At 58.2% G+C, this 22,516-nt stretch overlaps 1 protein-coding gene and 1 long non-coding RNA gene across 13 annotated transcripts in view; both read left to right on the plus strand.

Moving 5' to 3' along the window:
• Nucleotides 1–22,516, plus strand: part of ALOX15B (arachidonate 15-lipoxygenase type B) — a 28,142-nt gene that overhangs the window by 487 nt on the left and 5,139 nt on the right. For 2 of the 12 annotated variants that reach the window (XM_071420000.1, XM_071420005.1), the window contains exons 1-11: nt 5,275–5,532; nt 5,574–5,706; nt 6,367–6,448; nt 7,524–7,640; nt 8,904–9,007; nt 10,260–10,432; nt 12,462–12,605; nt 15,501–15,704; nt 18,530–18,616; nt 20,976–21,145; nt 21,603–22,114. In XM_071420000.1, the coding sequence (XP_071276101.1) occupies nt 5,290–5,532; nt 5,574–5,706; nt 6,367–6,448; nt 7,524–7,640; nt 8,904–9,007; nt 10,260–10,432; nt 12,462–12,605; nt 15,501–15,704; nt 18,530–18,616; nt 20,976–21,145; nt 21,603–22,114 (1,969 nt within the window). In that variant the 5' untranslated portion in view covers nt 5,275–5,289. Of the gene's footprint in view, nt 1–4,010; nt 4,477–5,274; nt 5,533–5,573; nt 5,707–6,366; nt 6,449–7,523; nt 7,641–8,903; nt 9,008–10,259; nt 10,433–12,461; nt 12,606–15,500; nt 15,705–18,529; nt 18,617–20,975; nt 21,146–21,602; nt 22,115–22,516 lie in introns of those variants that run through there. The other 10 variants (XM_071420002.1, XM_071420003.1, XM_071420013.1 and 7 more) reach the window with 10 other exon arrangements.
• On the plus strand, nt 15,713–16,820 carry LOC139586520 (uncharacterized). Its single transcript, XR_011677833.1, has 2 exons — nt 15,713–16,138; nt 16,200–16,820. It is a non-coding gene; the product is annotated as an uncharacterized lncRNA (long non-coding RNA).

Here is a 22,516-nt window from a genome sequence, read left to right on the forward strand (position 1 = left end):
TTTGGGGACATTTGGGGGGATTGGGGACATTTGGGGGGAGGTTTGGCGACATTTCGGGGGTTTGGGGACATTTCGGGGGTTTGGGGGGCGATCTGGAGGGGATTTGAGGACATTTCGGGGGTGTTTGGGGACATTTAGGGGGGGTTGGGGACATTTCGGGGGTGTTTGGGGACATTTGGGGGGGTTGGGGACATTTGGGGGGAGGTTTGGCGACATTTCGGGGGTTGGGGGGCGATTTGGAGGGGATTTGGGGACATTTAGGGGGTGTTTGGGGACATTTTGGGGGGTTTGGGGACATTTGGGGGAGACTCGAGGGGAATTTATGGGGATTGGGGAGGATTTGGGGACCTTTTGGGGCAATTTGGGGACACTTGGGGGGAGTTGGGGACATTTTGTGGGTCTTGGGGACCTTTGGGGGGATTTGGGGAGGGGATTTGAGGTCGATTGGGAACATTTGGGGGGATTTGGGGACAATTTGGGACACTTGAGGGGGATTTGGGGACATTTGGGGTCCATTTGGGGGTGATTGGGGGGAATTTTGGGACATTTGAGGGCGTCTTGGGTCACATTTGGGGGGATCTGGGGACATTTGTGGGGCAGTTGGGGACATTTGGGGGGGGATTTGGGGACATTTGTGGGGGTCTGTGTGTCTCAACCTGGCCCCCAAGTCACCCAGGTGTCCCCAAATGTCCCCAAACAGGGGTTGGGGGGGGAGGGGGCAGCGGGTGACACAGCAGAGGTGGCACCGGGGCGTGGCCAGGCCAGGTGACACCGCGTGGGTGGCCCTGGGGACACGATGGGGACACACAGGATGGTGGCGCCATCGCCGGGCGGGGCAGGGGACAATGGGGACACAATGGCGGGGGTGGCAGCGGTGACGCAATGGAGGGGACAAAATGGGGACACAGTGACGGGGACAATGGGGACACGGTGACAATGGGGACACGGCGGGGGTGGCAGAGGTGACGCAATGGAGGGGACATTGGGGACACAATGGAGGGGACAATGGAAGAGACAATGGTGACACAATGGAGGGGACAAAATGGTGACACAATGGAGGGGACAGTGGGGACACAGTGGAGGGGACAATGGGGACACAGTGGTGGCACAATGGAGGGGACATTGGTGACACAGTGACGGTGACAATGGGGACACGGCGGGGGTGGCAGCGGTGACGCAATGGAGGGGACAATGGGGACACAATGGAGGGGACAATGGGGACACAATGGGGACACAATGGAGGGGACATAATGGAGGTGACAATGGTGACCCAGGGATGGTGACAATGGTGACACGGTGGCAGTGGTGACACGATGGAGGTGACGATGGTGGCAATGGTGACAGAGGTGACACAGTGGAGGTGACAATGGTGACACAATGGAGGGGACAGTGATGGTGACAAGGTGACGCTGGTGGTGACAATGGTGGCACAATGGAGGTGACAATAGTGACAATGGTGACGCGATGATGGTGACAATGGTGACACAGTGAAGGTGATAATGGTGACATTGCGATGGTGACAGTGGTGCCACAATGGAGATGACAATGGTGACAGTGGTGACAAAAGGGAGGTGATAACGGTGACACAGTGGTGGTGACAATGGAAGTGACAATGGTGACACAATGGAGGGGACACAGTGGAGGTGACAATGGTGACACAGCAATGGTGGCACAATGGAGGTGACAATAGTGGCAATGGTGACGCAGTGATGGTGACAGTGGTGACACAGTGGAGGGGACAATGGTGACACAATGATGGTGACAATGCAGGTGACAATGCAGGTGACAATGGTGACACAATGGAGGGGACAGTGATGGTGACAAGGTGACACTGGTGGTGACAATGGTGGCACAATGGAGGTGACAATAGTGGCAATGGTGACGCGATGATGGTGACAATGGTGGCACAGTGATGGTGACAATGGTGACACAATGGAGAGGACGATGGTGACACGATGATGGTGACAATGGTGACACAATGTTGGTGACACAGTGACAATGGTGACAATGGTGACACAGTGATGGTGACAATGGTGACACCGTGACAATGGTCACATAGTGGAGGTGACAATGGTGGCACAGTGACAATGGTGACACTGGTGACACTGGTGCCATTGTTCCCAGAGGTGGCGGTGGTGGCAGTGGCACAGCGCTGGTGGCGGTGGCACAGCGAGGTGACGGCGCTGGCACAGTGGTGACGGTGGCCCGGTGGCGGTGGTGGCAGCGGTGGCAGTGACACAGCAAAGGTGGCAGCGGTGACACAGTGAAGGTGGCAGTGGTGACACTGCCGTGGTGGCACAGCCACGGTGACAACGGCGGCCTGGTGATGGTGACAGTGATGGTGACAACGGTGACACAGCCGTGGTGACAACGGTGACACAGCCATGGTGACACAGCCATGGTGGCACAGCCATGGTGACAACGGCGGCCTGGTGATGGTGACAGTGATGGTGACAATTGTGACACAGCGATGGTGACAACGGTGACACAGCCATGGTGACAACGGTGACACAGCCGTGGTGACACAGCCATGGTGACAATGGTGGTGACACAGCCATGGTGACAACGGTGACACAGCCACAGTGACAACGGTGGCACAGCCATGGTGACAACTGTGGGACAATGGTGGTGGCAGAGCAACGGTGACAATGGTGGCATTGTCGTGGTGACAACAGTGACACTGCCACGGTGGCACAGCCCTGGTGACACAGCCATGGTGACAATGGTGGCCTGGCCATGGTGACAATGGTGACATAGCCATGGTGACAATGGTGGCCTGGCCATGGTGACAACGGTGGCATTGTCATGGTGCCAATGGTGACACTGCAGTGGCAGTGGCTGCACAGCAAGGTGACAGTGACACGGTGACAGTGACACGGTGACAGTGACACAATGACACAGTGACAGTGACACAGGTGTCACAGTGACCGTGTCCCCATTGCTGTCCCCTCCCGGGTGACAGTGACACAGGTGACACAGTGACACAGGTGACACAGTGACAGTGACACAGTGACCGTGTCCCCGTTGCTGTCCCCGCAGGTGACACAATGACAATGACACAGGTGACACAGGTGACACAGTGACAGTGACACAGGTGTCACAGTGACTGTGTCCCTGTTGCTGTCCCCTCACAGGTGACACAGGTGACACAATGACAATGACACAGGTGACACCGTGACCGTGTCCCCGTTGCTGTCCCCTCACAAGTGACAGTGACACAGGTGACACAGGTGACACAGGTGACACAATGACAATGACACAGGTGACACAGGTGACACAGTGACACAGTGACAATGACAATGACACAGTGACACAGTGACAGTGACAATGACACAGGTGACACAGGTGTCACAGTGACTGTGTCCCCGTTGCTGTCCCCTCACAAGTGACAGTGACACAGGTGACACAATGACACAGTGACAGTGACACAGGTGACACAGTGACACAATGACAATGACACAGGTGACACAGGTGTCACAGTGACCCTGTCCCCGTTGCTGTCCCCGCAGGTGACACAGGTGACACAGGTGACACAATGACACAGGTGACAGTGACACAGTGACACAGGTGACACAGTGACACAGTGACACAGGTGACAGTGACACAGGTGACACAGTGACACAGGTGACACAGGTGACACAGTGACAGTGACACAGGTGACACAGGTGACACAGTGACACAGGTGACACAGGTGACACAGTGACAGTGACACAGGTGACACAGTGACACAGTGACACAGGTGACAGTGACACAGTGACACAGTGACACAGGTGACAGTGACACAGTGACACAGGTGACACAGTGACACAGTGACACAGGTGACAGTGACACAGGTGTCACAGTGACCGTGTCCCCGTTGCTGTCCCCCCAGGTGACACAGGTGACACAGTGACAGTGACACAGGTGACACAATGACAATGACACAGTGACACAGTGACACAGTGACACAGGTGACAGTGACACAGTGACACAGGTGTCACCGTGACCGTGTCCCCGTTGCTGTCCCCCAGGTCACCGAGTACCAGGTGCGCGTCCCCCGTCCCCTCGGGCGCCTCCTCCTGCTCCAGGTGCACAAGGGGCCCTGCGGGGGCCTCCCCGAGAGCTCCTGGTACCTGGAGAGCGTCAGCGTCTGGGGACAGCGCGGGGACACACCTGGGGACACACCTGGGGACGTTGGGGACACACCTGGGGACACCTCGGACAGCGAGGACAGCGCTGGGGACAGCGAGGAGGAGGAGGATGAGGAGGAGGAGGAGGAGGAGGAAGGTGACAGCGAGGAGGAGGTGACAGACGAGGAGCAGGGGACAGGTGACAGCGAGGGCACAGGTGACAGCGAGGGCACAGGTGACAGTGAGGGGACAGGTGACAGCCAGGAGGAGGAGGAGCCAGAGGAGGAGGAGGAGCCAGAGGAGGAGGAGGAGGAGGAGCCGGAGGATGGCGAAGGTGACGCAGGTGACATCGGTGCTGGCAGCACAGGTGAGGGCACGGTGACACCTGTGACAGTGCAGGTGACACTGTGATGGCACGGGGGGTGTCACCCCTACAGGTGACATTGTGATGGTACAGGTGATGTCACCTCTACAGGTGACACCTGTGATGGCACAGGGGGTGTCACCCCTACAGGTGACACTGTGACAGTGCAGGTGACACCTGTGACAGTGCAGGTGACACCTGTGATGGCACAGGGGGTGTCACCCCTACAGGTGACACTGTGACAGTGCAGGTGACACCTGTGACAGTGCAGGTGACACCTGTGATGGCACAGGGGGTGTCACCCCTACAGGTGACATTGTGATGGTACAGGTGATGTCACCTCTACAGGTGACACCTGTGATGGCACAGGGGGTGTCACCCCTACAGGTGACACCTGTGATGGCACAGGGGGTGTCACCCCTACAGGTGACACTGTGACAGTGCAGGTGACACCTGTGGTGGCACGGGGGGTGTCACTCCTACAGGTGACACTGATGGCACGGGGGATGTCACCCCTACAGGTGACACTGATGGCACACGGGGCGTCACCACCTGTGAAAGTGACACCTGTGCCACTCTAGGTGACATCACCCCCAGGTGACACCTGTGACAGTGCAGGTGACATCACCCCCAGGTGACAGCTGTCATGGTACAGGTGGCTTTAGCCCCACAGGTGACACTGTGATGGCACAGGTGACACCTATGATGGCACAGGTGACACTGATGGCACAGGTGATGTCAGCCCCACAGGTGGCACTGTGATCACGCAGGTGACACTGATGGCACAGTGACACTGTGGTGGCACAGGTGGCACTGATGGCACAGGTGACATCACCGCCAGGTGACACTGATGGCACAGGTGACACTGTGGTGGCACAGGTGACACTGATGGCACAGGTGACATCACCGCCAGGTGACACTGATGGCACAGGTGACACTGTGGTGGCACAGGTGACACTGATGGCACAGGTGACATCACCACCAGGTGACACTGTGACTGCACAGGTGACACTGATGGCACAGGTGACATCAGCCCCACAGGTGGCACTGGTGGCACAGGTGACACTGTGACTGCACAGGTGACACCTATGGTGGCACAGGTGACACCACCGCCAGGTGACGGCCGTGTCCCCGCAGGTGACCCCGATGACGTCGCTCACCTGGGCCCCTTCCACTTCCCGTGCTATCGCTGGCTGCAGGGCTACGGGACCTGGGAGCTGCCCGAGGGCACAGGTGGGGACACCTGGGGACATTGGGGGCACACCTGGGGACATTGGGGGCACCTGGGGACACACCTGGGGACATTGGGGACACTGGGGACACACCTGGGACATACCTGGGGACACACCTGGGGACACACCTGGGACACACCTGGGATATGTGGGACACACCTGGGGACAGCTGGGACACACCTGGGGACATTGGGGACACACCTGGGACACACCTGGGACACACCTGGGGACATTGGGGACACACCTGGGGACACAGCTGGGGACAGCAGGGACACACCTGGGGACATTGGGGACACACCTGGGACACACCTGGGGACATTGGGGACACAGCTGGGACACACCTGGGACACGTGGGACACACCTGGGGACAGCTGAGGACACCTGGGAGCTGCCTGAGGGCACAGCTGGGACACACCTGGGGATACACCTGGGGACAGCTGGGACACACCTGGGGACACACCTGGGGACATTGGGGACACCTGGGCCACACCTGGGGGCATTTGGGACAGTTGGGCACACACCTGTGGCACACCTGGGGGGTGGGACACACCTATGGCACACCTGTGCCACACCTGTGCCACACCTGTGCCACACCTGGTGACACACCTATGGCACGCGTGTGCCACACCTGTGCCACACCTGTGCCGCGGTGTCCCCGCAGCCACCACGCCGGCCATGGAGCGACACCCGCGGCTGCAGAGACAGCGCCGGAGACACCTGGTACAGCAACGGCGGCGCTACAGGTGAGGGACAGGTGACACTGCCACACCTGGAGTGTGTGTGTGTGACACCTGGGGCTGTGACAGGTACAGGTGTGTGTGTGTGTGTGACACCGGCGCTACAGGTGAGGGACAGGTGACACTGCCACACCTGGAGTGTGTGTGTGTGACACCTGGGGGTGTGACAGTTACAGGTGGGTGTGTGTGTGTGACACCTGGTACAGCAACGGCGGCGCTACAGGTGAGGGACAGGTGACACTGCCACACCTGGGGGTGACAGGTACAGGTGTGTGTGTGTGTGTGTGTGACACCTGGGGGTGTGACAGGTACAGGTGGGTGTGTGTGTGACACCGGCGCTACAGGTGAGGGACAGGTGACACTGCCACACCTGGAGTGTGTGACAGGTACAGGTGTGTGTGTGTGTGTGTGTGTGTGTGTGTGTGTGACACCCCCAGCTGTGTGTTTGACAGGTACAGGTGTGTGTGTGACACCCCCAGGTGTGTCCCAGGTGTCCCCAGGTGTGTCCCAGGTGTCCCAGGTGCACTCAGGTGTGTCCCCAGCTGTCCCCAGGTATCCCAGCTGTGTCCCCAGCTGTCCCTCACCTGTCTCAGCTGTGTCCCAGGTGTGTCTGTGTGTCCCAGGTGTGTCTCACCTGTGTCCCTGTCCCAGCTGTGTCCCAGGTGTGTCTCACCTGTGTCCCAGGTGTGTCTCACCTGTCCCAGGTGTGTCCCAGCTGTGTCCCAGCTGTGTCCAGGTGTGTCCCAGGTGTGTCTCACCTGTCCCAGGTGTGTCCCAGGTGTGTCCCAAGTGTGTCTCACCTGTCCCAGGTGTGTCTCACCTGTGTCCCTGTCCCAGCTGTGTCCCAGGTGTGTCCCAGGTGTGTCCCAGCTGTGTCCCAGCTGTGTCCAGGTGTGTCCAGGTGTGTCTCACCTGTCCCAGGTGTGTCCCAGGTGTGTCTCACCTGTCCCAGGTGTGTCTGTGTGTCCCAGGTGTGTCTCACCTGTCCCAGGTGTGTCCCAGGTGTGTCTCACCTGTCCCAGGTGTGTCCCAGGTGTGTCTCACCTGTCCCAGGTGTGTCTCACCTGTGTCCCTGTCCCAGGCTGGCTCCCTTTGCCCCTGGCCTGCCCTGGGCGCTGCCCCTGGGGACGCCGCTGGACCCCGACCTGAGCTACAGCTGGGCCAAGGCCTCGGCCTTCTACCTGCGGGGCAGCGCGGCGTGAGTGACCTGACCCCTGACCCCTGACCCCTGAGGGACCCCGAGTGACCCTGAGTGACCCCTGAGTGACCCCGAGTGACCCCTGACCATCCCTGACCATCCCTGACCCTCACCGACCATCCCTGACCATCCCTGACCCTCACTGACCCTCACTGACCCTCACTGACCCTCACTGACCATCCCTGACCCTCACTGACCATCCCTGACCATCCCTGACCATCCCTGACCCTCACTGACCCTCACTGACCCTCACTGACCATCCCTGACCCTCACTGACCCTCACTGACCCTCACTGACCCTCACTGACCCTCCCTGACCATCCCTGACCATCCCTGACCCTCACTGACCATCCCTGACCCTCACTGACCCTCACTGACCATCCCTGACCCTCACTGACCATCCCTGACCCTCACTGACCATCCCTGACCCTCACTGACCCTCACTGACCATCCCTGACCCTCACTGACCATCCCTGACCCTCACTGACCATCCCTGACCATCCCTGACCCTCACTGACCCTCCCTGACCATCCCTGACCCTCACTGACCCTCACTGACCATCCCTGACCATCACTGACCCTCACTGACCATCCCTGACCATCCCTGACCCTCACTGACCCTCACTGACCATCCCTGACCCTCACTGACCCTCATTGACCCTCACTGACCCTCACTGACCCTCACTGACCATCCCTGACCCTCACTGACCATCCCTGACCCTCACTGACCCTCACTGACCCTCACTGACCATCCCTGACCATCCCTGACCCTCACTGACCATCCCTGACCCTCACTGACCATCCCTGACCCCTGAGTGACCCCTGACCCCTGAGTGACCCCTAACTGCTGACCCTCCCCTCACTGACCCCACACCCCAAACCTCGCCCTGCCCACACCACACCCCACCCCCCCAATGTCCCCAATGTCCCCAATCCCCCAATGTCCCCAGTGTCCCCGGTGTCCCCACTGTCCCCCAATGTCCCCAGTGTCCCCAATGTCCCCCAATGTCCCCCAATGTCCCCAAATTCCCACCAGTGTCCCCGGTGTCCCCCTTAGTCCCCAGTATCCCCAAATGTCCCCAGTGTCCCCAATGTCTCCCCAATGCCCCCAGTGTCCCCAATGTCCCCCCAATGTCCCCACTGTCCCCAATCCCCTCAGTCCCCCCAATGTCCCCCAATGTCCCCAATGTCCCCAACCCCCCCAATGTCCCCCCAATGTCCCCCCAATGTCCCCACAATGTCCCCATTGTCCCCGCTGTCCCCAGGAACCTGGAGGCCAAGCTCCGGGGGTTCCTGGCCATGCCCTGCTCGTGGCCCAGCGTGGAGGCCATGACCCGAGTGTTCCGCTGCTTCCACACGCCCGTCACCGGTGGGGACACTGGGGACACCGGGGACACTGGGGGGACTGGGGACAATGGGGACACCGGGGACACCGGGGACAATGGGGACACTGGGGGGATTGGGGACACTGGGGAGATTGGGGGGACACTGGGGGGAATTGGTGGGATTTAGGACATTGGAGGGATTGGGGACATTGGGGACATTGGGGGGGTGGATTGGGGACATTGGGGGCATTGGGGACATTGGGGGGATTGAGGGAAATCGGGGCCATTGGGGACACTGGGGACACTGGGGGGAACTGGGGACATTGAGGGGATTGGGGGATTGGGGACATTGGAGGGATTAGGGACATTGGGGGACATTGGGGACACTGAGGACACTGGGGGGGCTGGGGACATTGGGGTGATTGGGGACACTGGGGACATTGGGGACATTGAGGGGATTGGGGGGACTGGGGACAGTGGGGACACTGAAGGACATTGGGGACAGTAGGGGGATTGGAGACATTGGTGGATTGAGGGAAATCAGGGACATCAGGGACACTGGGACATTGGGGGATTGGGGACACTGGGGACATTGGGGGACATTGGGGACATTGAGGGGGTTGGGGACATTGGGGACAACAGGTGGATTTGGGATATTGAAGGACATTGAGGGACATTGTAGGATTGGGGACGTTGGGGGTGTTGGGGACCCTGGGGACATTGGGGGGACATTGGGGAGACATTGGGGACATTGGGGGGATTTGGGACACTGGGGACGTTGGGGACATTGGGGACATTGGGGACATGGAAACAGGTGCATGGATGTGATTGGGGACATTGGGGACATTAGGGACTTTGAAAGGACACAGGGACCCTGGGGGGACATCAAGGACACTGGGGGGATTGGGGACACCCCAATGGGATTGGGGACATCGGGGGGGGACATTGGGGACATTGTGGGGATTGGGAACATTGGAGGGGCATTGGGGACATTGGGGACATTGTGGGGCACACTGGGGACACTTTGGGGGGCTGGAGGTTTCGGGGATTTGAGGGACACGAGGGGGACATTGAGGGACATGAGGGGGACATTGGGGACACGAGGGGGACATTGAAGGGACACTGGGGGTGACACGGGGGACGTTGATCTCAGGAATTTGGGGGGGATCCCAGAGGGGCCACGAGGCCGTTTCAGGGATCCCAAAGCTTTGGGGTTCCTGGGGGTGTCCCAGCAGCTCGGGGGGTGTCCCCAACAATGTCCCCAAGTGTCCCCAACGTCCCCGCTGGTGTCCCCAGAGTACGTGGTGCGGCACTGGCAGTCGGACGCGTTTTTCGGGGAGCAGTTCCTGAGCGGGGTGAACCCCGTCCTGCTGCGCCGCTGCCCCCGCCTGCCCCCCAACTTCCCGGTGACCGAGGCCATGGTGGCCCCGAGCCTGGGCACAGGGACCTCGCTGCAGCGGGAGATGGAGGTGAGGGACCCTAAAAATACCCCAAAAACCCTAAAAAACACCCCAAAATACCCCAAACACACCCCGAGGCCATGGTGGCCCCGAGCCTGGGCACAGGGACCTCACTGCAGCGGGAGATGGAGGTGAGGGACCCTAAAACACCAAAATCACCCCAAAAACTGCCCCAAAACCAAACCCCAAAATCCCCCCAAAAACACCACCCTGAAAACCCTGATCAAACACCCCAAAATACCCCAAAAATTGCCCCAAAAACCCCAAAACCACCCCAAACAAACCCCGAGGCCATGGTGGCCCCGAGCCTGGGCACAGGGACCTCGCTGCAGCGGGAGATGGAGGTGAGGGACCCTAAAAAACCAAAATCACCCCAAAAACTGCCCCAAAAACTGTCCCAAAACCCCATAAACACCCTAAAACACCCAGAAATACCCTAAAAACCGCCCCAAAATCATCAAAACCCCAAAAAACCACCCAAAATCAACAAAACCCCATAAACACCCCAAAAACACCCCAAAAATGCCCCAACTTTCTTGTGACTGAGGCCATGGTGGCCCCAAGCCTGGGCACAGGGACCTCCCTGAGCCGGGAGATGGAGGTGAGGGACCCTAAAAACACCCAGAAACCCCAATAAAACCCCCCAAAATACCCCAAAATCCCAAAAAAACCACCCCAAAAACACCAAAATACCCCAAACAAATACCCCAAAATCATCAAAACCCCATAAACACCCCAAAACCACCCTGAGGCCATGGTGGCCCCGAGCCTGGGCACAGGGACCTCACTGAGACAGGAGATGGAGGTGAGGGACCCTAAAAATACCCCAAAATACCCCAAAAACTGCCCCAAAATACCCCAAAATCCCCCAAAAAACCACCCCAAAATCAACAAAACCCCATAAAAACCATAAAAAAAGTTGGGGTGCCCCCCAGGCAGGGAACATCCACCTGGCCCTTTATGGGGTGCTGGGATTTGGGGTTTTTCCCAGAATTTTGGGATTTTCCCCAGAATTTTGGGGGTTTTTCCCATATTTTGGGATTTTTTCTGGGATTTTTAGGATTTTTGGTATTTTGGGGATCCCAGACCAGGGTTACCCCCGGATTTTGGGGTCCCCCTGATGTTGGGGTTCACCCCAGGCCGGGAACATCCACCTGGCCCTTTATGGGGTGCTGGGATTTGGGGTTTTTCCCCAGAATTTTGGGGGTTTTTTCCCATATTTTGGGATTTTTCCCAGAATTTTGGGATTTTTTTGGATTTTGGGGATCCCAGGCCGGGGGTACCCCCGGGTTTTGGGGTCCCCCTGATGTTGGGGTTCCCCCAGGCAGGGCACATCCACCTGGCCGATTATGGGGTGCTGGGATTTGGGGTTTTTCCCCCAGAATTTGGGATTTTTTCTGGGATTTTTAGGATTTTTGGTATTTTGGGGATCCCAGGCCAGGGTTACCCCCGGATTTTGGGGTCCCCCTGATGTTGGGTTCCCCCCAGGCCGGGAACATCCACCTGGCCCTTTATGGGGTGCTGGGATTTGGGTTTTTTTCCCAGAATTTCGGGGTTTTTCCCCAGAATTTTGGGTTTTTTCTCAGAATTTTGGGATTTTCCCCAGAATTTTGGGATTTTTTCTGGGATTTTTTGGATTTTGGGGATCCCAGGCTGGGGTTACCCCCGGGTTTTGGGGTCCCCCTGATTTTGGGGTGCCCCCAGGCAGGGAACATCTACCTGGCCCTTTATGGGGTGCTGGGATTTGGGTTTTTTCCCCAGAATTTTGGGTTTTTCCCCAGAATTTTGATATTTTTTCTGGGATTTTTTGGATTTTGGGGATCCCAGGCCGGGGGTACCCCCGGGTTTTGGGGTCCCCCTGATGTTGGGGTGCCCCCCAGGCAGGGAACATCCACCTGGCCCTTTATGGGGTGCTGGGATTTGGGGTTTTTCCCCAGAATTTTGGGATTTTTTCTGGGATTTTTTTGGGATTTTGGGGATCCCAGGCCGGGGGTACCCCCGGGTTTTGGGGTCCCCCTGATGTTGGGGTTCCCCCCAGGCAGGGAACATCTACCTGGCCGATTATGGGGTGCTGCAGGGGCTCCCCACTGCCACCATCGACGGCCGCCCCACCTTCGTGGCCGCCCCCCTGTGCCTCCTGCACCAGCGCCCCGACGGGGAGATGCTGCCCCTCGCCATCCAGGTGAGCCAAAAACCCCCAAAACCACCCCAAAAACCCCAAAAACCGACCCCAAAAACCCCCAAAACCCACCCCAAAAACCCCAAAAACCGACCCCAAAACTTGGGGATTTGAAATGGGGGAGATGCTGCCCCTCGCCATCCAGGTGAGCCAAAAACCCCAAAAACCACCCCAAAAACCCCAAAAACCCACCCCAAAAACCCCAAAAAACCACCCCAGAAACCCCATAAAACCACCCCAAAAACCCCAAAAACCCCAAAAAACCACCCCAAAAACCCCAAAAACCGACCCCAAAACTTGGGGATTTGAAATGGGGGAGATGCTGCCCCTCGCCATCCAGGTGAGCCAAAAACCCCAAAAACCACCCCAAAAACCTCAAAACCACCCCAAAAACCCCAAAAACCGACCCCAAAAACCCCCAAAACCCACCCCAAAAACCCCAAAAACCCACCCCGAAAACCCACCCCAAAAACCACCCCAGAAACCCCAAAAACCCCGAAAACCCACCCCAAAAACCCCGAAAACCCACCCCAAAAACCCAAAAAACCACCCCAAAAACCCCAAAACCCACCCCAAAAACCCCAAATTTGAAATGGGGGGGCTGGGAATGGGAGAGTGGGGGAGATGCTGCCCCTCGCCATCCAGGTGAGCCAAAAACCCAAAAAAACCACTCCGAAAACCCCAAAACCCACCCCAAAAACCCCAAAAAACACCCCAAAAACCCCCAAAACCCACCCCAAAACTTGGGGATTTGAAATGGGGGAGATGCTGCCCCTCGCCATCCAGGTGAGCCAAAAACCCCAAAAACCACCCCAAAAACCCCAAAAAACGACCCCAAAAACCCCCAAAACCCCAAAAAAACCACCCCAGAAACCCCTAAAACTGATTCCAAAAACCCCAAAAAACCCCAAAAACCACCCCAAAACCCCAAAAAGGGACCCCAAATATGGACCTGAACCCCAAAAACCGACCCCAAAACTTGGGGATTTGAAATGGGGGAGATGCTGCCCCTCGCCATCCAGGTGAGCCCAAAAACCCCAAAAACGACCCCAAAAACCCCAAAACCCCTAAAAAACACCCCAAAAACCTCAAAAAACCACCCCAGAAACCCCAAAAAATGACCCCAGAAACCCCAAAAACCCCAAATTTGAAATGGGGGGGCTGGGAATGGGAGAATGGGGGAGATGCTGCCCCTCGCCATCCAGGTGAGCCCAAAAACCCCAAAAACCACCCCAAAAACCCCAAAAAATGACCCCAAAACCGACCCCAAAAACCCAAAAAGGGACCCCAAAAACCCCGAAAAGGAGCCCAAAAACCCAAAAAGGACCCCAAAAATGGATGAGGACCCCAATAAAGAAGCCCCAGAGCTTTGGGATCCCCCTGACCCTTTTGGGGTCCCTTTGTCCCTTTTGGGGTGTGAATGTTTGGGGTTCCCCTGACCCTTTTGGGGTCCCTGTGAGGGTTTTGGGGTGCCCCTTTTGGGGTTCCCTGACCCTTTTGGGGTTCCCTTGATGGTTTTTGGGGTTCCCCTGACCCTTTTGGGTTCCCTTTGTCCCTTTTGGGCTTTGAACATTTTGGGTTCCCCCGACCCTTTTGGGGTCCCTGTGATGGTTTTGGGGTGCCCCTTTTGGGGTCCCCTGACCCTTTTTGGGGTTCCCTCACCATTTTTGGGTTCCCCTGACCCTTTTGGGGTCCCTGTGAGGGTTTTGGGGTGCCCCTTTTGGGGTTCCCTGACCCTTTTGGGATCCCTCTCATGGTTCACGTTCCCCCTGACCCTTTTGGGTTCCCTTTGTCCCTTTTGGTCTTTGAACATTTTGGGTTCCCCTCACCCTTTTGGGATCCCTATGACTGTTTTGGGGTGCCCCTTTTTGACCCTTTTTGGGGTCTCTGTGATGGTTTTGAGGGTGCCCCTTTTGGGGTTCCCCTGACCCTTTTGGGATCCCTTTGGGCTATGAACATTTCAGGTTCCCCCTGACCCTTTTGGGATCCCTGTGACTGTTTTGGGGTGCCCCTTTCTGACCGTTTTTGGGGTTCCCTGACCCTTTTGGGTTCCCTCTCATGGTTCAGGTTCCTCCTGACCCTTTCGGGTTCCCTTTGACCCTTTTGGGCTGCGAACATTTTGGGTTCTCACTGACAGATTTGGGGTCCCTGTGAGTGTTTTGGGTGCCCATTTTGGGGTTCCTCTGACGGTTTTTGGGATCCCCCTGACCCTTTTGGGATCCCTCTCATGGTTCACGTTCCCCCTGACCCTTTTAGGTTCCTTTTGACCCTTTTGGGCTGTGAACATTTTGGGTTCCCCTGCCCATTACGGGGTCCCTATGACAGTTTTGGGGTGCCCCTTTTGGGGTTTCCTTGACCCTTTTTGGGGTCCCCTGACCCTTTTGGGATCCCTCTCATGGTTCACGTTCCCCCTGACTCTTTTGGGTTCCATTTGTCCCTTTTGGGCTTTGAACATTTTGGGTTCTCCTGACCATTTTGGGGTCCCTGTGAGGGTTTTGGGGTGCCCATTTTGGGATCCCCCTGACCCTTTTGGGGTTCCCCTGACCCTTTTGGGATCCCTTTGGGGTACGAACATTTCGGGTTCCCCTGACCCTTTTGGGATCCCTTTGGGCTGTGAACATTTTGGGTTCCCCTGCCCATTATGGGGTCTCTATGACTGTTTTGGGGTGCCCATTTTGGGGTTCCCTGACCCTTTTGGGGTTCCCTGACCCTTTTTGAGTTCTCCTGACCCTTTTGGGTTCCCTTTGGGGTACGAACATTTCGGGTTCCCCTGCCCATTACGGGGTCCCTATGACTGTTTTGGGGTGCCCATTTTTGACCCTTTTTGTGGTTCCCTGACCCTTTTTGTGGTTCCCTGACCGTTTTTGGGGTTCCCTGACCGTTTTTGGGGTTCCCCAGCTGTCTCAGGAGCCCGGCCCCGAGTCGCCGCTGTTCGTGCCCCAGGACCCGCCCTGGCTCTGGGCCCTGGCCAAGGCCTGGGTGCGCAGCTCCGAGTTCCAGGTGCACGAGGCCCTGACCCACCTGCTCCGGGCTCACCTGCTGGGCGAGGTCTTCGCCCTGGCCACGCTCAGGCAGCTGCCACCACAGCACCCCCTCTTCAAGGTAACCCCAAAACCCTAAATCCCCAAAAAATCCCGGTCTGAAAGGGGAAAAAATGAAAAAATTCCTGGTTTGAAAGGGCAAAAAATGAAAAATTTCCAGTTTGAAAGGCTAAAAACCGAAAAAATCCCCATCCGAAAGGGCAAAAACTGAAAAAATTCCCACCCCCAACCCCAAAAAATCCCACTCTGAAAAATCCCAATCCTAAAAACCCCACCCCAAAAAACCCCACCCCAAAAAAACCCCAAACCGCCCAAAAAAACCAAAAACCCCAAAACCCAAAAACCCCAAATCCCCAAAAACCCCCAACCCCAAAAGATCCCTCTCTGAAAAACCCCAATGCTAAAAACCCCACCCCAAAAAACCCCAAAAATCCCAATGCCCAAAAAATCCTGGTCTGAAAGGGTAAAAAATGAAAAAAATCCTGGTTTGAAAGGGTAAAAAGCAAAAAAATCCTGGTCTGAAAGGGCAAAAAATGAAAAATTCCTGGTTTGAAAGGGCAAAAAATGAAAAAATTCCACCCCGGAACCCCAAAAAAATCCCACTCTGAAAGGGTAAAAAATGAAAAAATCCCGGTTTGAAAGGGTAAAAAATGAAAAAATCCCGGTCTGAAAGGGCAAAAAATGAAAAAAATCCTGGTCTGAAAGGGCAAAAAATGAAAAAATCCTGGTTTGAAAGGGCAAAAAATGAAAAAATCCTGGTTTGAAAGGGCAAAAAATGAAAAAATCCTGGTTTGAAAGGGCAAAAAATGAAAAAAAAATCCTGGTCTGGAAATGGCAAAAAATGAAAAAATTCCACCCCCAAACCCCAAAAAATCCCACTCTGAAAAACCCCAATCCTAAAAACCCACCCTGAAAAACCCAAAACCCAAAAACCCCAAACCCCAAAAAATCCTGGTCTGAAAGGGCAAAAAATGAAAAAATCCTGGTTTGAAAGGGCAAACAATGAAAAAATCCTGGTTTGAAAGGGCAAAAAGCAAAAAAATCCCGGTCTGAAAGGGCAAAAAATGAAAAAAATCCCAGTTTGAAAGGGCAAAAAATGAAAAAATTCCACCCTCAAACCCCAAAAAATCCCACTCTGAAAAACCCCAATCCTAAAAACCTCACCCCAAAAAATCCCGCTGCCCCCTCCCCATTCATTGCCCCCCGTTCATTGCCCCATTTCTTGCCCCCTCCCCATTTTTTGCCCCCCGTTTATTGCCCCATGCTGCTCCTGGTGCCCCACACGCGTTTCACGGTGCAGATCGGGGGTGCCCCATTTATTGCCCCTCCCCATTTATTGTCCCAGTTTTTGCCCCATCTATTGCCCCATTCATTGCCCCGTGTTTTGCCCCCTCCCCATTAATTGCCCCATTAATTGCCTCATGTTTTGCCCCCATGCAGCTCCTGGTGCCCCACACCCGTTTCACGGTGCAGATCGGGGGTGCCCCATGTTTTGCCCCCTCCCCATTAATTGCCCCATTTATTGCCCCCCCTGTGCAGCTCCTGGTGCCCCACACCCGTTTCACGGTGCCCCATTAATTGCCCCCTCCCCATTAATTGCCCCCCGTTTATTGCCCCTCCTGTGCAGCTCCTGGTGCCCCACACGCATTTCACGGTGCCCCCCATGTTTTACCCCATTAATTGCCCCATTTATTGCCCCCCATGCAGCTCCTGGTGCCCCACACGCGTTTCACAGTGCAGATCGGGGGTGCCCCCCATGTTTTGCCCCATTTATTGCCCCATTAATTGCCCCATTAATTGCCCCTCCCCATTAATTGCCCCATTAATTGCCCCGTGCAGCTCCTGGTGCCCCACACCCGTTTCACGGTGCAGATCGGGGGTGACCCCCATGTTTTGCCCCATTTATTGCCCCATTAATTGCCCCGTGCAGCTCCTGGTGCCCCACACCCGTTTCACGGTGCCCCCCATGTTTTACCCCATTAATTGCCCCATGTTTTGCCCCATGCAGCTCCTGGTGCCCCACACGCGTTTCACGGTGCCCCATTTATTGCCCCATTAATTGCCCCCCATGCAGCTCCTGGTGCCCCACACGCGTTTCACGGTGCAGATCGGGGGTGACCCCCATTCATTGCCCTGTTTATTGCCCCCTCCCCATTAATTGCCCCATTTTTTGCCCCCTGTTTTGCCCCGTGCAGCTCCTGGTGCCCCACACGCGTTTCACGGTGCCCCATTAATTGCCCCTCCCCATTAATTGCCCCTCCCCATTAATTGCCCCGTGCAGCTCCTGGTGCCCCACACCCGTTTCACAGTGCCCCCCATGTTTTACCCCATTTATTGCCCCCCATGTTTTGCCCCATGCAGCTCCTGGTGCCCCACACCCGTTTCACGGTGCAGATCGGGGGTGCCCCATGTTTTACCCCATTCATTGCCCCATTAATTGCCCCATTAATTGCCCCCCATGCAGCTCCTGGTGCCCCACACCCGTTTCACGGTGCAGATCAGGGGTGACCCCCATGTTTTACCCCATTCATTACCCCATTAATTGCCCCATTAATTGCCCCCCTGTGCAGCTCCTGGTGCCCCACACCCGTTTCACGGTGCAGATCAGGGGTGACCCCCATGTTTTACCCCATTCATTACCCCATTAATTACCCCATTTATTGCCCCATTAATTGCCCCCCCATGCAGCTCCTGGTGCCCCACACCCGTTTCACGGTGCAGATCAGGGGTGACCCCCATGTTTTACCCCATTCATTACCCCATTAATTACCCCATTAATTGCCCCCCGTGCAGCTCCTGGTGCCCCACACGCGTTTCACGGTGCCCCCCATGTTTTACCCCATTAATTGCCCCATTAATTGCCCCATTAATTGCCCCCCTGTGCAGCTCCTGGTGCCCCACACCCGTTTCACGGTGCAGATCGGGGCCCTCGCCCGGCGCTTCCTGCTCAACCCCGGGGGGGTCTTTGACCGGGTGAGGGGGGGGGCACCAAGGGGGCACCTGGGGGGGCACTGGGGGGGTCTGGGGGCTTCGATTGGGTCTGGGGGTGCACCAGGGATATGGGGGTGGTCTGGGGGCTTCAATTGGGTCTGGGGGGCACTGGGGGCACCTGGGGGGGCACTGGGGGGTACTGGGGATATGGGGGGGGTCTGGGGGCTTCAATAGGGTCTGGGGGGCACTGGGGGGGCACCTGGGGGGCACTGGGGGGTACTGGGGATATGGGGGGGGGTCTGGGGGCTTCGATTGGGTCTGGGGGGCACAGGGTGGTACTGGGGGGGTACCGGGGGGTACCGGGGATATGGGGGGGGGGGTCTGGGGCTTCAATAGGGTCTGGGGGGCACTGGGGGGGCATTGGGGGGGCACCGGGGATATGGGGGGGTCTGGGGGGTACAGAGGGTCTGGGGGGGCACAGGGTGGTACTGGGGGGTCTGGGGGCTTCGATAGAGTCTGGGGGGCACCAGGGGGCACCTGGGGGGGCACTGGGAGGGTCTGGGGGCTTCAATTGGGTCTGGGGGTGCACCAGGGATGGGGGGGGGGGGGGGTCTGGGGGCTTCGATTGGGTCTGGGGGGGCACCGGGAGGGGGCACTGGGGATATGGGGGGGGTCTGGGGGCTTTGATTGGGTCTGGGGGCTTCAATAGGGTCTGGGGGGGCACTGGGGGGGTACCGAGGGGTCTGGGGGGCACTGGGGGGTCACTGGGAGGGTCTGGGGGCTTCGATTGGATAAGGGGGGGGGGTACCGGGGGTCTGGGGGTGCACGGGGGGTCTGGGGGGGGTCTGGGGGCTTCGATTGGGTCTGGGGGCCATTGGGGGGGTCTGGGGGCTTCAGTGGGGTCGGTAAAAGGGGGGGGATGGGGGGGGGAGGGGCGTTCCCAGAGGGGCTCGGGCGTTTGGGATCGTGGGGATTGGGCGGGAATTGGGCGAGAATTGCGGGATTTTGGTGAATTTGGGCTGGAATTACCGGATTTTGGTGGCACTGGGGTGGGATTTGGGTGTCCCCCCGATGTCCCCTCAGTGTCCCCTCGGTGTCCCCAGGCGGTGGCGCTGGGCCGGGCGGGGGCTGCGGGCACCGATGGGGCGGGGTTTGGGCTGGAATTGGGGTAGAATTACCGGATTTTGGGCTGGAATTGCGGGATTTTGGTGAATTTGGGCTGGAATTACCGGGTTTTGGTGACACTGGGGTGGCACCGCCGTGTCCCCTGAGTGTCCCCAATGTCCCCTCGGTGTCCCCAGGCGGTGGCGCTGGGCCGGGGGGGTCTCCTGGCGCTGGTGGTGCAGGGTTTGGGGTAGAATTACCGGATTTTGGGCTGGAATTGCGGGGATTTATTTGGGCTGGGATTTTGGGCTGGAATTGCGGGGATTTATTTGGGCTGGAATTGCGGGGATTTGGGTGGGAATTGCGGGATTTAGGGTAGAATTACCGGGTTTTGGTGACACTGGAGTGGCACCGCCGTGTCCCCCCGCTGTCCCCTCAGTGTCCCCTCGGTGTCCCCAGGCGGTGGCGCTGGGCCGGGGGGGGCTGCGGGCACCGATGGGGCGGGATTTGGGTGGGAATTGGGGTAGAATTACCGGATTTTGGGCTGGAATTGCGGGATTTGGGGTAGATTTACCGGGTTTTGGTGACACTGGGGTGTCCCCAGGCTGTCCCCTCAGTGTCCCCAGGCGGTGGCGCTGGGCCGGGCGGGGGATGCGGGCACCGATGGGGCGGGGTTTGGGGTAGAATGACCGGGTTTTGGGCTGGAATTGCGGGGATTTGGGCTGGAACTGCGGGGTTTTGGTGACACCGGGCTGTCCCCGCGCTGTCCCCTGAGTGTCCCCAATGTCCCCTCGGTGTCCCCAGGCGGTGGCGCTGGGCCGGCGGGGTCTCCTGGCGCTGGTGGCGCGGGATTTGGGCTGGAATTGCGGGATTTTGGGTGGGAATTGCGGGATTTTGGTGACACTGGGGTGGCACTGCTGTGTCCCCGCGCTGTCCCCTGAGTGTCCCCTCGGTGTCCCCAGGCGGTGGCGCTGGGCCGGCGGGGGCTGGTGGCGCGGGATTTGAGCTGGAATTGCCGGAATTTTGCGGGATTTTGGGCTGGAATTGCGGGATTTTTGCGGGATTTTGGGTGGGAACTGCGGCGTTTTGGTGACACCGGGCTGTCCCCGCGCTGTCCCCTGAGTGTCCCCACTGTCCCCAGGCGGTGGCGCTGGGCCGGCGGGGGCTCCTGGCGCTGGTGGCGCGGGTTTTGGGCTGGAATTGCGGGATTTTGGGTGGGAATTGCGGGATTTTGGTGACATTTTGGTGGCACTGCCGTGTCCCCTGAGTGTCCCCAATGTCCCCTCGGTGTCCCCAGGCGGTGGCGCTGGGCCGGCGGGGTCTCCTGGCGCTGGTGGCGCGGGGGCTGCGGGCGCTGCGCTGGCGCTCGCTGGTGCTGCCCCGGGACCTGCGGCACCGAGGGGTGGCGGCCACCAAGCGGCACCACTTCGGCAGCGACGCCACCAAGGTGTGGCGGGCCATCCGCAGGTGGGGACACCTGGGGACACCCCCCTGACACCCCCTATGAACCCATTAATGTCCCCATTAACGTCCCCAGGCCACCAAGGTGTGGCGGGCCATCCGCAGGTGGGGACACCTGGGGACACACCCTGACACCCCCTATGAGCCCATTGATGTCCCCATTGATGTCCCCAGGCCACCAAGGTGTGGCGGGCCATCCGCAGGTGGGGACACCTGGGGACACCCCCTGGACACCCCCTATGAACCCATTGATGTCCCCAGTGTCCCCATTAATGTCCCCAATGTCCCCAATGTCCCCAGTCTCCTCAATGTCCCCATTAATGTCCACAATGTCCCCCCAATGTCCCCCAATGTCCCCAATCCCCCAATGTCCCCTGGATGTCCCCAGGTTTGTCACCAGGCTCCTATCCCTCTGTTACCCCAGTGTCCCCAGTGTCCCCATTGATGTCCCCAATGTCCCCAGGTTTGTCACAGGTGTCCTGTCCCTCTATTACCTGTCTGTCCCCAGGTTTGTCACAGGTGTCCCCAATGTCCCCATTGATGTCCCCAGGTTTGTCACAGGTGTCCTGTCCCTCTATTACCTGTCTGTCCCCAGGTTTGTCACAGGTGTCCCCAATGTCCCCATTGATGTCCCCAGGTTTGTCACAGGTGTCCCCATTGTCCCCAGGTTTGTCACAGGTGTCCTGTCCCTCTATTACCTGTCTGTCCCCAGGTTTGTCACAGGTGTCCCCATTGCTGTCCCCAGGTTTGTCACAGGTGTCCTGTCCCTCTATTACCTGTCTGTCCCCAATGTCCCCAGGTTTGTCACAGGTGTCCTGTCCCTCTATTACCTGTCTGTCCCCATTGTCCCCAGGTTTGTCACAGGTGTCCTGTCCCTCTATTACCCCTCGGACGCCGCCGTCCAGGAGGACCCCGAGCTCCAGGCCTGGGTGGGCGAAATCTTCACCAGGGGCTTCCTGGGCAGGAGGAGCTCAGGTGGGCACGGGGGGGCACACCTGGGGACACCTGGGGACACCTGGGGACAGGAGGAGCTCAGGTGGGCACGGGGGGGGGCACACCTGGGGACACCTGGGGACACCTGGGGACACCTGGGGACAGGTGGGCATGGGGGGGCACGGGGGGGGCACACCTGGGGACAGGTGGGGACAGGTGACCCCTCAGGTGGGCACGGGGGGCACAGATGGAGACAGGTGGGGGCAGCTGGGGGCAGGCGACCTCACAGGTGAGCACAGATGGGTTCAGGTGAGCCCTCAGGTGGGCACAGGTGGGCTCAGGTGGGCACAGGTGGGTTCAGGTGAGCTCAGGTGAGCTCTCAGGTGGGTTCAGGTGAGCTCTCAGGTGGGCACAGGTGGGTTCAGGTGGGCTCAGGTGGGCACA

This window comes from Agelaius tricolor, unplaced genomic scaffold (assembly GCF_023055355.1).
Source record: "Agelaius tricolor isolate 1412-34295 unplaced genomic scaffold, bAgeTri1.0.p SCAF_120, whole genome shotgun sequence".
NCBI classification, from domain to species: domain Eukaryota; kingdom Metazoa; phylum Chordata; class Aves; order Passeriformes; family Icteridae; genus Agelaius; species Agelaius tricolor.